At 35.1% G+C, this 17,647-nt stretch overlaps 3 protein-coding genes across 3 annotated transcripts; 2 read left to right on the plus strand and 1 right to left on the minus strand.

Moving 5' to 3' along the window:
• Nucleotides 1-745: 745 nt before the first annotated feature.
• Nucleotides 746-1,941, plus strand: LOC111908788 (uncharacterized). Its single transcript, XM_023904591.1, has 3 exons — nucleotides 746-910; nucleotides 983-1,326; nucleotides 1,500-1,941. Exons 1-3 carry the CDS (start codon nucleotides 746-748, stop codon nucleotides 1,939-1,941), a joined length of 951 nt encoding a protein of 316 aa, XP_023760359.1.
• Nucleotides 1,942-9,309: 7,368 nt separating this feature from the next.
• On the plus strand, nucleotides 9,310-11,272 carry LOC111908826 (uncharacterized). Its single transcript, XM_023904627.3, has 3 exons — nucleotides 9,310-9,774; nucleotides 10,294-10,794; nucleotides 10,888-11,272. Exons 1-3 carry the CDS (start codon nucleotides 9,532-9,534, stop codon nucleotides 11,101-11,103), a joined length of 960 nt encoding a protein of 319 aa, XP_023760395.1. The 5' UTR covers nucleotides 9,310-9,531; the 3' UTR covers nucleotides 11,104-11,272.
• Nucleotides 11,273-13,255: 1,983 nt separating this feature from the next.
• Nucleotides 13,256-16,958, minus strand: LOC111908827 (DIS3-like exonuclease 2). Its single transcript, XM_023904628.3, has 6 exons — nucleotides 16,659-16,958; nucleotides 16,509-16,562; nucleotides 16,338-16,406; nucleotides 14,214-16,181; nucleotides 14,043-14,114; nucleotides 13,256-13,946 (listed from the first exon to the last, which is right to left on the minus strand). Exons 1-6 carry the CDS (start codon nucleotides 16,743-16,745, stop codon nucleotides 13,569-13,571), a joined length of 2,628 nt encoding a protein of 875 aa, XP_023760396.1. The 5' UTR covers nucleotides 16,746-16,958; the 3' UTR covers nucleotides 13,256-13,568.
• Nucleotides 16,959-17,647: the final 689 nt, after the last annotated feature.

Consider the following 17,647-nt stretch of genomic DNA (forward strand, 5'->3'; position numbering starts at 1 on the left):
TTCCATAGGTAACCTATAACCACACTCACACCACCATTTTTTTTGTGGTTTCATTATAAATGAGATTTCTTTTTAAATAACAATTTTTTTTATAGTTTTTGACCGAATGTCTCATTCCACATTTAATCTTCAAAATTCGGATTTTTTTTTTCAATTTTTTTTCCAAAGAAATATCTCTACTTAATTATATCTGAAATATACATTTCGAAATGTTTCATGTCACCGCTTTTCATTTAAATGTTTAATTTTATATTATAATATTATATATAGTTCACATTTACTATATTTTTTTAACTTTTATTAGACTTAAGTAAAAAGTAATAATTATTAATCGGATATCGAAAAAAAAAAACTCCAAAATTTCTGTCAAGAATATTGGAATGTCATTTTAGAATGTATTTTTTTTATTAGAATTTTTTTTTCTCATTCCAAAATGTCCATTCAAGACTTGGTGGTTGTTTTTTTTGCCAAAAAAAAATAATAATAATTTCTTTTAGTTATTTTATTGAAATACACATTTCATTACATTATGGTTAAATTAAAGTAGAAGGGGTGTTTATGTAACTTCTTTATTCCGTAACCACCGTTGCACCATCCAATTCCAAACCAACGGCCACTGAGATATATAATTAAGAATTGATGTTGCTGCACAAATCATATTTCAAGCGTTTCCTTTCTCTGTTTTGAATTAATTCCATATAAACAACATTGCTATTGAAAGTAGATGATTTAGGGTTCGAGAGAGATGGACGACGATTATTATAAGATACTGAATGTATCTAAAACCGTCAATGATGAGGATCTTAAGAAGGCATACAGAAATCTTGCGATGAAATGGCATCCTGACAAGAACCCTAACAACATGTATGAGGCCGAAGCCAAGTTCATTCAAATCTCTGAAGCTTTTGAAGTAATTTCCAAAACCCTACTTCTTGCATTTAGCCTTTCATCACAAATTCTAAATTCAGAATTCCAATTCCAGGTACTAGGCGACCCTCAGAAGAGATTGTTATACGATCAACATGGTGAAGAAGATTTGAAAGAAACGCCACCAAGTGATGATTCCAAAACCGAAAATGGGTTTAGTGGTCGAACAGCTGAAGATATAGATATACTTGAAGAATTTTGTAGTCGTTGTGGCTTTGATTTTGATACAAAGAGAGGTGGAAGAAACGATAATAGTAATGTTGATAACAGGTTTAAAGGATCCACCATGTTAAAGAAACCGCCACCTGTTGAGAATACATTGCCTTGCAGTCTTGAGGAATTGTATAATGGATCAACGAAGAAGATGCAGATTTCAAGAACATTTGTTGACAAAAATGGGTAATAAGTTTATGATATTATTACGCCATACTAAGTCATCGTGATGATTTTATAAAGGGAAAAAATGCAAGATATGTAGCAATATACTTCCTATACGTTTTAATTATCGCATTGTAATGTCATTTCTGATTTATACGTATTACAACATTGGTATTTCTTGCATTACATGACAGACAATTGACACTAGTAATGGAGACATTGACGATTGACATAAAGCCCGGATGGAAAAATGGAACCAAGATCACATTTCCCGATAAAGGAAACCAACAAAAAGCTAAAGAGCTTCCAGCTGATCTTGTGTATGTAATCCATGAGAAGCCTCACCAAGTCTATAAAAGAGATGGAAATGATCTTTTTGTTAACTATAGGCTTACATTAGCAGAAGCACTTAAAGGAACCACAATCAATATTACCACACTTGATCAACGAGAACTTGCGATCGAAGTAAAAGACATTATTACCCCTGAATACGAGCTTGTTGTTAGCAAAGAGGGTATGCCGATTCCTAATGATTCCGACTCTCGAGGGGATCTAAAAGTCCGGTTTGAAATCAAATTTCCTAAAAAATTGACATCACAACAGAAAACCGCCTTGCGTCATGCTTTGGGTGGCTAATTATAGTTAATTAGGGCACAAGGCTGGATGAGATTTCACAAGACCTATTTTTTATGATGAGGATGGAGATGGTATTTATGTCTTTTATATAGACAAGAGGTCGAGAGTGAATCTTTGTCTCACATTTTTGTGCTATTGATATCTCAGTTAGAGTCCAAGTTTTTTTGCATGCAAAAACTTATGCATACTTTGTAAGGTTGTCAATATATGCATAACAAATATGTGATTGTAAATTGGATTAACGGTATTAAAGTTATGCATGCAAAAACTTATGCAAACTTATGATGAGAAGTTTGCATAAGTTATTTAAAATAATAGTGTTGATGCAAACTTTTTCTATACCCAGGAGGTCAAGACACAAACATCAAGTTATTTAAAATAATAGTGTTGATGCAAACTGAGATATCAATAGCACAAAATTACACAACAAAAAACTTGGACTCTAACTGAGACAACCTTACAAAGTTATGCAAACTTTTTCTGTACCCAGGAGGTCAAGATCTCCATCCACCTTCTGGAAGCAAAAAAAAAAAAAAAAAAAAAAAAAAAAAAAAAAAAAAAAAAAAAAAAGAAAGAAAAACTAGTTACTTAAAATAATAGTGTTGATGTTGTGCCAAGTGAATGAATACTCATCATGAGAATGAATACAAATGGAAGCAAGTGGCATTAGTTATATTAGTTATTGTCTTTAAAATTATATTGATTTTTGATTTCCAGCTCTTAATAGTTAGTGTTTAAAAAATTCTTGTATTCTTGTTGAGAGCAAAATAACTTCTCATCATCATTATATTCATTATGACTCATTCAAAACATCCAGAACATAAAGTAGAAAAAATACCCCTAAATACATATGTTATATGCAACGTAAAAAATGGTAATGTGATTTTTCTGAAAAAATTGTTTCCGTCTCAAGCTTCACAACATTTTACTATTTGCTCGACAATTAACAAATATCTCAAACAATCTTCTCATACCACATCTACAATTCATTAACTTCTTCTATCTACTCGTTCATAGACTTCAAACTTTCGACATCTTCTTCAATCCTCTGTTGCTATCATCTACTTTCATTTTCGTTTAGTATCCCTGACACAAACATCATTCACCCTAGTAGATAAACGACACACAAAATCATTCCATTCCATTCTTCAAGGCATAATTTATGTGCATCGTATATACCAATATTTATCCTATTCAAGGCTTTCACAACATCGAAAACTTGTGTTATCTTTTAATCCATTTGAGCAAACTTCATTTTAGTGAAAACTTGTGTTGGAGCTATGAATTGAGGAATAAGTCTCTTACTTCTAAATTTTTCTTCAACAACAAACGTACCCCTCAACTTTTGTGCCAAAAATTTCTTGAACCTCTTTACCTTTTCATTTGTGATGGAGTGGGTTGATCTTGTTGTTCACTCTCCTCGACAACCATTTCAACATGAGCTTTCTCATCATCACTAGTTTCTTCAACATTTTTATAATTCATCACATCATTAGAAGTATCCACCCTGTTGATACCTAAAACTGGCCCCTCAACTCTGATGAAGACTGAATGTAGAAAAAGAACGAAGTTGTTTGTCAATAATCTTCTGAGAATGAATTTTTCGAAGAAAAACCAAATTTGAATTCAGATCATATCTAAAATTGAAAATGCATTGATTTTCTAAAAGGATTGAGCAATCCTAGCTCCGATACCACTTGTTAGGAGAATAATTCAATAGAGGGTGATGTTATATGATTTATATGACTATATCCAATCCAATATAATTGGTAGCAAACCAATCATATCGAACTAAGGGGACTTGATGATGTTAGGTCTATTGGAATGACCTACATAACATGACATCACTACTTTGCAACACCGAATGACAACCTGCTTTGCAGCACCACCTGACAACACTGCCTTTGACTAGTTGGTTTTGAAGGTCGGACCTAATTGTTCCTTTCTGACCCTATAAATACAACACTTCCTCCTCCATGAGGATGATTCCTAATTCTAAGATATGATCCTCCATTATACACATACACCACTCCTCAAGTTTGTTTTCTCGAGCCAAGAGAAACCATCTCTTCTTAGACATCGATCTAACTTGATAGTCGGAACCTGCTCCCGAGGCACTGTTCTTAGGGCAGTTCTAACGGTCTTGTTATATGGTGGCAGCTAGGAATCGAGTCGGGAACTCGCTATCGGCACCTACTCTAGGTCTACAATCTAGACCCACCACCAAGATCCAATGGTATGATTCCTTGTCACATCATTTGGCGCCATCCATGGGACCCGATAAAACACCCATTGTTGCATGAGGTTTAAACTACACTTCCTCAACGATCTCCACATATATGTTCTTCAAAGGTTTTGCTTCCTAAAAACCCATCTTTGACAAATTCATCATCTTCTTCTTCTGAAAGCCCGAACAAAAAGAAACCATGAGAGTTATGGTGTTCCAAAACCCTATTTACATTTGATTTAGTCGGGCGAAGTTAATTACTCTGTTGCTTCTATAGTTTATTCTCTTTGAACAAAACTTCATACATAAATGTTGGAAAATCAACAAAACAACTGGACAAACGATAAACAAACTTCGGTAAAACTTACGGAATAAAACTTCTAAAAACTTAAATAAAAACATTGAACTCAGTATGTAATGTGGTTTGGTCAAAGTGACCTATATCCATGGGCGAACGAGAGGGGGGGGGGGGGAGGGGGTTTATTAAACCTACAAAGGATGTTCTGACTAATTGCTCCAAAGGATGTGCTATCAACCTCACAATTATTGCTCTCTTGAGCTTTATGCATAAGGAATATGAAAGCAGTATGTTCCTATTTATAAGAAAGAAAAAGAAACCTTAATTTTGATGGGTCAGACTCATCCATAATTAGCTAATGAAGGGGATGCCTTATTCTTCAACCAATCATGGGATCCCATTCAACTACTTCTAGAGCCTTTAGCCTTGAGGGATGTGCATGGTGTGACAACCCGAAATTTTTATCTTGTAAAAGTCAAACTTGGTCAATAAAAGTTAAACTTATCCAATAAAGGTCAAACTTATTTATTTAATTATCTTATGGTTAGATTAGATTAATGAGATGAATGTGTTCAAACCTAGTATTCTAAGGTGTTATGTGTTAAGTGATGAAATCATTTGGACCGAGGACCGCAAACCTGGCTAAGACTGCAAACGATCCTTGGGCTGCAAACGAGCCTTCGGGCCGTGAACGGGCTTCGGATCGTGAACCCTCAGTTTGCGGCCGTGAACTCCTCCCCTATATAAATAAATGTTGACTGATTTTACCTCACTTCTTCCCTTCTAACCGCAAACACAAGGCTTTTCTCCCAAGGATCTTCAACTGAAAATACCTCCCTCTCAACTATCATCCTTTTTCCTTTGTATCTTCTTAAGATATTGCTAAGTATCCTCAAGTGTTCTTAAATCTTCAAGATCTTTAGGCCGTAAACTCAAGAACATCAAGTGTTCTTGGGCCGTGAACCCTTGCATCCTCACCATTTGTCAAGAACATCAAGCCGTGAACCTAAGATCATCAAGATCTTTGGGCCGTGAACACTTTCATCTTCATCATTTCACTAAGAACACACACTAGAGTGTGGGTCGTGAACTCCTTCCAGCCTTCCCTTTTCGACTCTAGAACCCTCCTTTGTAAGTTAAGCTTGCAACTCAATCCGTTTCCTTGCTATATTTAGGATTATGATCACTAAATGTATACATATATATGTCTTAATATGCCAAATAGGACTCGTTTGTGCTTCGCGACTTCACATGTGAAACTTATCATCCTATATCGAACATTCAATTAAATCACTCACATAAGGTGAGTTCATACCCCTGCTAATTATAGTTTTAAATGCTTCTTAGGAGGAGAATACAAGTAGAACACAATATAATTGTGTTCACCACTTACATGTGAAAACATCAAACAAAAGGAGTTCTTATACTCAAACACTTGTTAAAACCATTTTAAAACTATTTTTAGACTTCAGTTTTTATCAAAATCATATTCGCGTATATATTTATGTATAAGTATGCTTTAACGAACTTAGAACTATTGCTAAATACCATAACTCATGTTCCTTGTTTGGTTGTGGCCTTAGGGTAGGATCACTAGTCCGACTGTCGGCTAAATCATAGTTATACTTATTGAATACATACATGAATATTAAACTCCATTTTTAAGGAACATACTAAACTCGGTTGCTTATGTTGAACAATTGAGTCTTTTCTACAGATCAGTAACACTTCAAACAAACATACTAGTAAACTATAATAGATATAGTTTAGAGGATCACTACATACTAATTCTAGAACAGAGAAACATACATGAGTCAACACATACATACTATAACAAGAACAAGAAGGAACATACATATTATAACAAGAGCAAGATAACTAAAATGTGAGATACTATTTCATGACATAGCAATATCCTTGTTATGTCACGTTTTATAACCAGAGTCTCCTGGAGGGAGATCGTGAGTTTGTGTATAGATCTATACGAGATTGACCATCCTACACCTTGTTGCTAGCTACAGTGGGATCTGCAGGTCTACGGGTGACAAGTGTCATACCATTTCGACGTCTGTAGAACATCGTGTTTTATACTAAGTCTATTAAGTATGGTTATAACCTTATCACATTTTAACCTTTATTAACAGTTTGATTTTAAGGTAGTTAGTGCTTCAGTAGAGTATTTTATACAACACTACTGTACATCTTCATTTTCCATTACATTCATACAGTGATATTCTCACACAAGAAATGCATACTATTTTTCGAGTAAAGATAGTTTTACAAATATGGAAAACACACATTTATACTATTTCAAGTACAAACATACATTTTACACCATTTTCAAAGAGAACAGAACATACAAACAGTTGAGTCTTGGTAGGAGGCTACTTTTCATTTTAGTAGAAAATATAGGATTTTCTAGGAAGTATACAAACATTTTCATCAAACAATTACAAACATTTTCATGAAACAAATGCAAACCTTTGACACAAAAATACTTATGAACTCACCAACTTAAATGTTGATTCTCTCTTTCAAAATAACTTGTATTCTCAAGTCACCAGTAGACAGGTACATTGGACCATGTTTTGAGAAGACGGAGCATGTTCAAGACTCGTTTTTATTTTGATATATTTTTTTGGTGTCCTAAAACTATACACATAACACACTTGTATAAACTATATTATTAATGCAATGGATGTTGTTGCTTGTTTTACTATTATGCATTGTTATGATACTGTACATGACGTCCTCCGCCCCGACCGTTTCCGCCGTTCTCGGTTTGGGGGTGTGACACATGGCCACCTTCCATGCACATAAGAGCGCATCATCCTCTAAGGGGTGCATATTGATTCCAAGATGGTGCATCATGCTCCAATGGAGCACATCATGATCCAAGGTGGTGCACATTGCTTTTGAGGTGGCACACCATGCTCCAAGGGGAGCATCTTGATTCCAAGAGGGCACAACATGCTTTAGGGGGCAAACCATGCTTCCAAGGTGGTGCATCTGGATTCTTGGAGTGCGCCCTTCACATGCTGGAACACTTTGGAGTTACATTATCTCACTAGAAGCATATTTTCTTCCTAAGAGTACACTTTGCACCTTTTCTTCCTAAGAGCACACTTTGATCATAGGAGCACACTTTGATCACCAAGAGCACATTTTGATCACCAAGAGCACACTTTGATTACCAAGAGCACACTTTGATCATAAGAGCACACTTAGCTCACCAAGAGCATGCTTTACTCACCAAGAGCACACTTTGATCACCAAGAGTACACTTTGATCAAGACTTCACACCCCAACAATCTCCCACTTGAAGGCTTTAACAACCTAGCCAGTCTTCTTTTCCATTCATCTCTCCCTCTCTCTCTTAAGATCGATACATATTCCAAACACTTGATTATTAGGAGTCATCAATTTATTATCATCGTCATACTTTTTCCATGTTAAGCAAGACCCCTTCCACATAACAATTTCATATCACTATGAACAAGATTTTTGTATGTTCGACTGATTGTTCAAACAGTCAGATAGACCTATATTGTTTAACTTACAAACAGACCTTTGTTAGTCCTTAGGAGACATTCACTCCAATAAACTATCCACCTTGTATGTCTCCCCTCCAAATGATCAGTAAAAGGTTAGGCATACATAGATAAAAGCATCGTGCTTCTTCGATATGTTTGCTTAGCTCTTTTACTGAAGTTGAAACTGTTGGATTAGGTGTCAAAACACATAACTATAATTTGTATAAACTTGAATTGATAGTAGCACAGTCCTTTTGGGTTGCCCTCAAACCTAGCAATTGAATAGGATATCTTTTAGAGAGAGAATGATTTATTAATTTATTATATGGTTAATAAATTAATTGAAAATCAAAATAAATGATTTGTTAATGTATTATGAAAATAATATATTAATTATAAATAGTATTATTTAATTAATAATTAATCAGAAATTAATTGGAATTAATTTTGGGATTAATTGGATTAATTAAAATTAGGATGACTAAAGGTGACAATTTTCATTAGTTAAGCATTGAAGAATTCTATAACCTCCCATAAAGAGAGGGGGGGGGGGGGGGGGGGAACGAAATCTAGAAGACTTCTAGGGTTTCCTTGGATGCCCTAGGGAGAAAACGAAGGGATTAGGGTTATCTTGGAGATACCTGCCTTATCTACCACCTTCCTAGACTCCTATAGTCCTATATAAACCCCTAAGGGTTAAGAATTTCGTTCATGACTCTTCCTAGAGGCTTAGGACCGAAATTCTTCTTCTCATCTTCTCTCTCTTCAAGCTCCTTGGTTGCTAGGGTTTGGGTGTAAACCATTAGAGGCGCGATACTTGTGACGCATGCTTTCAAGGAGGAATTCAAGATTGTTTGTTATAACAATCTTTAAGGTTAGTTTTCTTATCTTATGAATAGTTTCTTAGTAGAAAAGTTTTGTAGGATAACCGTTCATAGTATGTTGTTATATATGAAAGACATAGATCCTTTTAGGTTGCATGTATCCTAATTAATTGAAATTGTTTTTGATTATTATTCCGCTTATGACATTGAACTTGTAACCCTAAAAACTCATCATCAACTAGTTGTAGCGGATTGATTTTAGGACGTAGTCGTGCTTCTTCGATATGTTGGCTTAGCCCTTTTCGTGAAGTTGCAACTAGTTGTAGCTTGTTGGTTTTAAGACGTTTACTAATGATCAAATTTTGAGTTTTAATTTCAATATTGATTAAGCTTGCCCTCCTAAAAGTTAAAAACCAAGATTATTAGGTTAATACCTAAAGACCCCTCTTTATAACCTAATTTATAGAGGAGTGGTTTTCATAGACCGATTGTTGAGAGTTGAGACAAAAGGTAAACTCTAGATCCTTGGAGACCCTCGACCTCTGGTTCAAGACAGTCGGTCGCTTATAAAGACCAGAACTCTTCGCTCTTGCCCTATCTGTTGAAACCTGAAAGAATACACCTTCTTGTCAAACAAGGTCGAGGATTAAATCATCAAAGGGGAAAAGCCCCAACTTTATAGAGTCGGCGTGAGCTTCTCCATCTCCCATGGCGGCTCTTCCTCTTTCCAATCAATACTCTCTCTGCGCTCCTCGCCTTGTTGACGTATCTATTCTCAAATCCCCAAAATTTAGAACACAAAATCTCGCTTTTCAATCCTACCAACACCTTCATAGTCGTCATTCTTGTAAACCCCTTTTAGGGCTTTCTCGATCTCTTCCCAACTCATGCCCGGGTAAAAATTGGCGTTCCTTCAAATCCCTGTGTACAGCCAAAGACACTACTGTTCAGGTACCTTCTTCATTCTCACTCTCAGATGTTATACATATAATTATGTACTTCAATTCTACAGTTAAATTGTCCTCTGAACTGATTTCGTTTGAGTTTAACCTATGTAGTTGTTAACATTTTTTGAATTTAGTAAATGTTCTATGAGGCGCTATCAAAGTGGTATAATCCTTAATGGCTTTTAACGATTTTTTAGATGATCATCTTCATATTGTGCTCTATATTTCTCCATTCAATCCTACATATCGTCAAAGTAACATCTCAATATTCATCAATCACACAACATTTTTTTGTTTGTTAAAATGTAAACCTTATCTTTTAACACTTACAAATCATATTTAGTCACTACTCCATTCATAATAACACACACATGCATTACTTATCAATGAAAATCAACAAAATGTTCATTATTATTAATCTTATTTATAAGATAAACTTATCATCTATATACTTATTACCATATACCAACACATTATCATAAAAAACCTTGTGACACTTTCAACTTCGTCTTTTTTTTTTTAGACAAATGAGGACGAGACTGAATCAGATGATCTTGAAGAAACAGAAACCGATTCAGACACATTGACCATAAAGTCACTCCTTCAACTCTACAAACAATCCATCCTCAGTAAAGATGACACAACTTCATCTGATATCGAAGCTGCATTATATGATTTAGAAAAAGAGAAAAACAAATTATTGGAGAAAGTGACATCTTTGTTAGCAGATTCAAGTTCAGGGAAAGAAAGATACATAAGGTTACAAGCAGATTTTGATAATTATAGAAAAAGATCAGAGAATGAGAGACTTAACGTAAGGAGCAATGCTCAAGGGGAAGTGATTGAGAGCCTTTTGCCGATGGTTGATAATTTTGAAAGAGCAAAACAACAATTGAAGTTGGAAACTGAACAGGAGAAAAAAATCGATGCGAGTTATCAAGGGATTTATAAACAGTTTGTGGAAATTATGAGAAGCTTACGTGTCGCTGTGGTCCCCACAATTGGAAAACCATTCGATCCTTCTGTAAGCTTTGCTTTGCTTTTTTTTTTTTTTTGTTTTAAATATATATAGCTTTTTTTATATGTAATTATTAATGATTGTGTTGTGGTGTATTAGGTTCATGAGGCGATTGCACGTGAGGAATCAAAGGAATTCAATGAAGGTGTTGTTATAGAGGAATTTAGGAGAGGGTTTGTTCTTGGGGAAAGATTGCTTAGACCTGCTATGGTTAAGGTTTCAGCTGGGCCTGGGCCTGGGTCTGGGTCGGGTCGACCCAAGTCTTCTTCTGATGGAGTTTCTTCTACAGAACAACCACAAACAGCGAATTTATAAGCCTGGAGATAGTTGAGTATTTTTTTTTTGTTTTCAAATTGGCAAATGCGATATCTTGTACTTTTCTTCTTCTATTGTTATGATTATGTTGAAGTTGAAGGGATACAAACCTTACTCCCACCATTTTTATCATCCACACAAGAATCTGAAAACACTTCTTTTCTGTTTACTCTTTGAATATGTGTGTGTAGTGGTTTTGGTTTGAATGGATCGATTGATTTTCAAAATATGGATACTAAATCCTAATAGAATAGTCTCAACTCTGAACTAAGTAAAATCTCATCTAATCTGAATCAATTAAATTAAGATTTGGTTTGGATCGATTTTCATTTTCTGAGATTTAAGAATCGAGGCATTCCAAAAACATATAAGTTTAACGTTAACAAGATTGATTTGTCAAGTGTAAATCAACAACTTATTCTTGTGCCATTTTAGTGAACTGAAGTGAAAGAAATAAAAGTAAATTGACTTGTGAATTATTTAAGGTTTTTTTTATCTGGTGTGTCTATTAATTTAATTTAAAAACAATGCTAATTTATAAATAAATTAATAAAGATATATTTTAAAAGTACAAAATATAAATAAATAAATGTTATTAGGTTAGTTTTGACTATTTGATTTTCATTTTAGTAAGTAAAATTCAATCCAAAGTCCAAAATAATAATTTCATAAGTAAATATTCAATTCATATAGTTCAATCTAAATTGTGAAACCGAACAATTTGGTTTTATTTGAAAAGTGAATAACCTAATGTATTATGTGGATGGGTGAAAAAAAAACAAGGTTGTGATTCATATAGTTTTTTAGGTTCAAATAATGGTAAATAGGTAAATTGATTTTCATCTAGAAGGGTAAACGGAGTCATCAGGCGGGTTAGAAATGGGTTAAGTGGTACCGCCGGGTTACAAGTTACAACACCTTGAACTGAGGGTGTAGCGGGTTGGAGCATTGATTCAATTCCAACAAGTTTATTTTATACTTTTTTGCATGCATTCTATGGTGTAGCCGGTTCGAACAATTATTTGAACGTCATCTACTAATCACCAACATTTGATGAAGAATATCATGGAAGAGGACCCGATTTATCGTTCTATTTAAATGGTGAACACTACAAGCATGGTTACTATCTTGTGGATGGAATATATCCAACATGAGATGTATTTGTCAAGGCATATCCACATCTAGTAACCAACAAAAAAAGGTTAAAGGTGGCACAAGAATCAACAAGAAAAGACGTATAATGTGCTTTGTTGGGACATATTAAAAATGCCCGCACGGGCTATGACGGTGAAGAAAACAAAAAATATAATGTACGCTTGTATTATACTACACAATATGATACTGAAAAATAAGGATGTTGCAATATCTCCTGTGCATAAGCCCGATCCCTCGACAACAAAGTTGATGACCAATAAATACTACATGAATTGCGCAATGTTGAAACCCACCACCGATCTTACTGATCACATTGAATATGACTGCATTCCAACTTTAGATAACCAGGTAATTTTAATTGTCATCTTAGGATTTTAGTTATGTTGTATTTTTTCAGTATTTTTTTAATTATTGTGTAATTTTTTAATTTATAGTGTGGTTTTTTAATTAAATGTTATTTTTAAATATAATTTTAGTTTTTTTTTTTTAAATATAGCAAAAGTTCATTTTTAAAGGAAAAACATGTTCTGTTTTATTTTATTTTATATTTTCTAATTTAATTAAATAAAAAATAATGATATTGCAAATGATTGAATGAGTTGGTAAAAATAGAGTTTTTATTTGTTGGAAAAGATGAAAAAAAAAAAAGAAAAAACAAACAATCTGATGTGATAGTTTCCATTTGTTTGGAAAAATGGAAGAAAAAGAAAAGAGAAAAACTGATGTGAGAGAATTTCCATTTGTTGGAAAAAAAATGGAAGAGAAAGAAGAGAAAAAATCCATTTGTTGGAAAAAAAATGGAAGAGAAAGAAGAGAAAAAAAATGATGTAATAGTAGGTTGGAAGTCCTAAACACTTTGAAATAAGTTCAATTGACATCCCTTACTTATATAACCACTTGTATTTTAATATAGTGATGATCCTCCCACTCTGTTAGTTCACTACTTGTAAGATATCGATAAAAGTAAAATCATGAAACAAATATCAACAAAAAACTGTAAGACAAAAAGTTGCTATCATTAGTAAATTGTAATGGTTACATTTAAATCCTAAGAAACAAAGCACCAAATCACATGGATGAATGAGAATACCCAAACTTAAAAATTCTGGGCACCAAGGCCAAGGAAACCACTCACCATTGTCTGCTTCTGTTTAAAAACAAGCAAACAATATCAGAAACCTCCTTCCCTCTTATCTACATTGACCTTATTCTCACTCCCTTTTCCTTCCATCTTTTACACTTTTTTCTAATAAACAGTGTGTGTGCCAGTCAACAACAAGCAGTTTTATAATTTCAGATTAATAGAAAACCTAACTAAAATAAGAGCTCATGTACAGCCTTGCCCCTATATCAATTGGCCCATCGTCTCCACCAATCGGGTGAAGTGCAACCGGAATCGTTGAAAGGATATGCAACACAAGCGGAAAGAAAACCGGAACAACTACGGAATCCGAGATTCCCATGTCCCCAAATGCTGCATCTACTTCTTCTTCTGACTCCATTTCCATTTCCGTGTTGTATGGAATGGAAACCATTGCCACTTCTTCAACTGTCTTGAATTTATTACTGCTTCCTTTTTTATTATGCGAGCGGTTATTTGGATAATAATTCAGGACCAATGTTGATGTGGCATCAAGCCATTCGGCGCTTAGACCCTCCACCTCATCATAGTATATTCTCCGCTCCATCTAAAACCATCAACAAATATACAATTACAATGCAAATTATTTGTTATATTGGAGGGCATTCACGTCTTTTTACAAAGATAAAAAGAAACAACTTACAGCCAGCTTAGTCACATATACGGACATGAATTTCGGCCCCAATCCCAATACTCTAGCTTCTGAAAGGAAAACCTGTGATTCCAACATTATAATATTGTTAAAATACACAAATTACACATTTATATGAGTTCACAAATATACAATTACAAACTTAAAAATAAAGAATCTTACATCTTTATTCCTCAGTAAAAGCCACATGTAAAGCCTATCAGTAGCATCCTTCACATACCTACTCGCCAGTTTTCTTTCATTACAATGAGTCGCCACGTCAGCAAGCAACTGGGTCCCAGGAACCGAGTATTTCATTCCCGCATCCAACAACGCCTTTTGAACATGAAAACTTTCCACTTTCTCAAACACCAAACCCGTAAAGCATCTTTCAAACAATTTCCCTCCATTTTTCTTCAACATTTCTTCAGCTTCAATTGTTGCAGCCAATGTCCGGTGTACAATAATATCAGGATACCGTCTTAAAGGAGAAGTAAAATGAGTATAAAGTGGGACCGCTAACGCGTAATGCCCCCAATCTTCACCGCCATCTGTCAAATCGCCACTACAGAAATACGTGGCTAACTGCATTGGGCGTGTAGCATACGACATAAGTACATGGAAAAGGACGGAATCGTCCTTCAGTTCGTGTCTTATGTTTTCCAAAGACTGATGAAGTTGACCCGAAGTAGAAGTGTTTAAATGTAAACCGTGTTTGTAGCAAAATGTTTCAAGATCTTTAAGTTTTGATAGCTTTGGTTCCGGATGTTTCCGTAACAAAGCATTAGAAGGGTATGCACGCGTGATGACCTCAGCAGCTGTAGTATTAGCCAATAGCATAAACTCCTCTACTAGAAAGTTTGACTTTGACCTTCCGGAAAGAACACAATCATACGGGATCCCGTTTTTATCAAACAAGAACATGATTTTTGGACTTTCGAGTGACAACGCGCCATCTTTAAACCTTTTTTCTTTCAAGACTTTGGATATTTCATAAAGATTGTTGACAGATGTAATCACTATAGGAGGATGATAAAGATTTGAAATCCCATCAAGAATGTCTTGAGCTTGTTCGTATGAGAGTTTACAACAAGATTTTATAACAGTGCGACCGATCCAACGGTCTAGAACCACCCCATCAAGATTTATATCCCAGATAATGGAAAAAGCAAGTCTTTCAACTCCGGGAGAAAGTGAACTTAGATTATCTGAAAGAACAGGTGGAAGCATTGGTAACTTTTTCTTCTGTAGATACACACTTGTGGATCGGATTTGGGCTTCTAGATCCAAAGGGGTATGAGGGGGGACAAAATATGACACGTCAGCAATGTGAACACCGACCCTGTAAACACCATTTGGTAGCTTTTCAACCGAAAGGGCATCATCAAGATCGGAAGCGGTTGCAGGGTCTATGGTGAACGTGCATAAGTTTCTTAAATCTCTTCTATGTTTTAATTCGTCTTCAGGTATTCTCCAAGAGAGATGAGGTATACATGACATTACTTCAGGGGTAAAGTCGGAAGAATTAATTGAGTTTTGGAATAAAATGGCACCAATCTGTGATTCCACCTCTCCACCTCTTCCAAAAACATGAAGAACATGAGCAAATGGACTGTCATACTCTTCACTCCATTCCACAATTTGTGCAGCAATGAGGTCAGTTTCTAGGGTTAAGTCACAGTCATCTAATCTTTTTGTGATGGTGTTAGGTAAGTTTTTTACAGGAACAATCATTTTGGGAAATTTTGGATCGGTGGGTATGAGTTGGATGTGTTCATGTTTTGGAGATGATGATGGAAGCTTAGTCTTCTTGGATAACCAGTTTTTTATTCTAAGGAAACCAACAATGGAGTTCCTACGTGGAGATGTTTCAATGATTGCTACAACTCTACCTGTTGGCCTTTTTGATGGGAATGAAGTAATTAAAGTGCACAGTTTTTCCACTAAACTTACAACTTCTCTTCCTTCATTAGGTGAAGAAGCTGTTGTGTGATCCAGCTCAAAGTTTGCAGGTCTAATTAGGTCTTGGCCATTGAAAGTATCATTTGTGCTATGTAAAAGCTGCTTCTCTGGGGAAGCTTCTACTGACCCTTTCATCTTTGTCCATAATGAAAAAGGGTCTACTTTGATTGCAACAATGTCACCTTCTACCTGAAGGTAAGAAATGATCTCATTAGAATGTTTGAGACACTAGAAACAAAATCCTTTATAACATCATATATAAAATATATCAATTCAATAAGGAAGATATCATTCTGATTGATTATATCATAGGAATAAGACTTTGATAGAACAGACAGAACTTACAGCTCTATTTTGGCTATAGAATCCACTAATAAGAACATCAACAGGCAATCCATCAATTTTGCAATAGGCCTAGGCAATGAACACAGATCATTAATGTTATAGTTAACATATCGCAGCTGCTGAAATCTGAATAAACAACAAAGAGCAATGAAAGAAGAGAGTTCAAAATACCTCAACCCGATTATGTGCATTCACTCGAAACATTGCTTTGAACACATCGCCTTTCTGCAAATAGAAATATTGATAAGGCTTAAAACGTTTATTACAGATCCAACCATTATGTGGATAACCATGGAAGAGAACGTTAGGAAGAAGACAAACCTCTAATGCAAGATTCACAGCTTCTATGGACCAATACGTAGCAAAATGTTTCCGTTGAGCAAGATGCTCAACCTGATTGTGAGCCATTGACTGAATCTACGCGAGATTCTGTATTGTAATATGGTATTACCAAATTCAACGTCACCTTTGAGTAACTCGGAATCGAATAGAACAGAAACTCAGGGGTCGCAGAGTCACCTGAGCAAATTAGGGCTCACGAGGGGACAGGTACCGGCAGGAAGTGACGGGCAATGGCGGCAGTACAGATAGACAATCAAAATAAAATAGATATTTTTTTTTTCTATGTAGGTCACAACTAATCCATCCCTTTTTTTTTTTTTTTTATAGAAAACGGCAAATATATCATTAATAGTGGGCAACGCCCAATAGCAAGGAGCTACAAAGACAATAAGTAAAATAAACAAGGACGTAACAAAGAAAATTAAGAAGCAACAAAAGTAAAAGGTGAAATACACCATTCCGCCCACTCCAACACGAAACATTTCCTATGTGTTTACACCAATCAAAGACGAGTGAGATTATATTGTCCGCCAGTTTAGTGGGATTCATCGCGATACCCTTAAAAACCTTATCATTCCTTGATATCCAAATCAGACAATAGAAAATAGAGATTAGAATATCCTTCTTCTTTGGGCAATTCCCCCATGTAGCAGCATAATCAATGAAATCACCTACACCCATGAAAACCTTGTCTCCAATTCCACACCATTTAAATATCCATTGTTGTACCTCTCTAGCATAGTCATAGTTGACTAACAAGTGATCAACCGATTCTGATTCCGAATTACACATTGGGCAACCCAAATTAACAATAGGTATACTCCTCGAAGCTAAGTTTTCCGCCACCGGAATCCCGTTTAATGTTGCACGCCAAACGAAACAGCGCGCCTTCAAAGGTATTGTTTTTGTCCACCCAATTGTCTTTCCCTTGTATGCAATTAGTTTTGACTCCAGGAACTTCCTCATTC

Source organism: Lactuca sativa, chromosome 6, assembly GCF_002870075.4.
Source record: "Lactuca sativa cultivar Salinas chromosome 6, Lsat_Salinas_v11, whole genome shotgun sequence".
NCBI classification, from domain to species: Eukaryota; Viridiplantae; Streptophyta; class Magnoliopsida; order Asterales; family Asteraceae; genus Lactuca; species Lactuca sativa.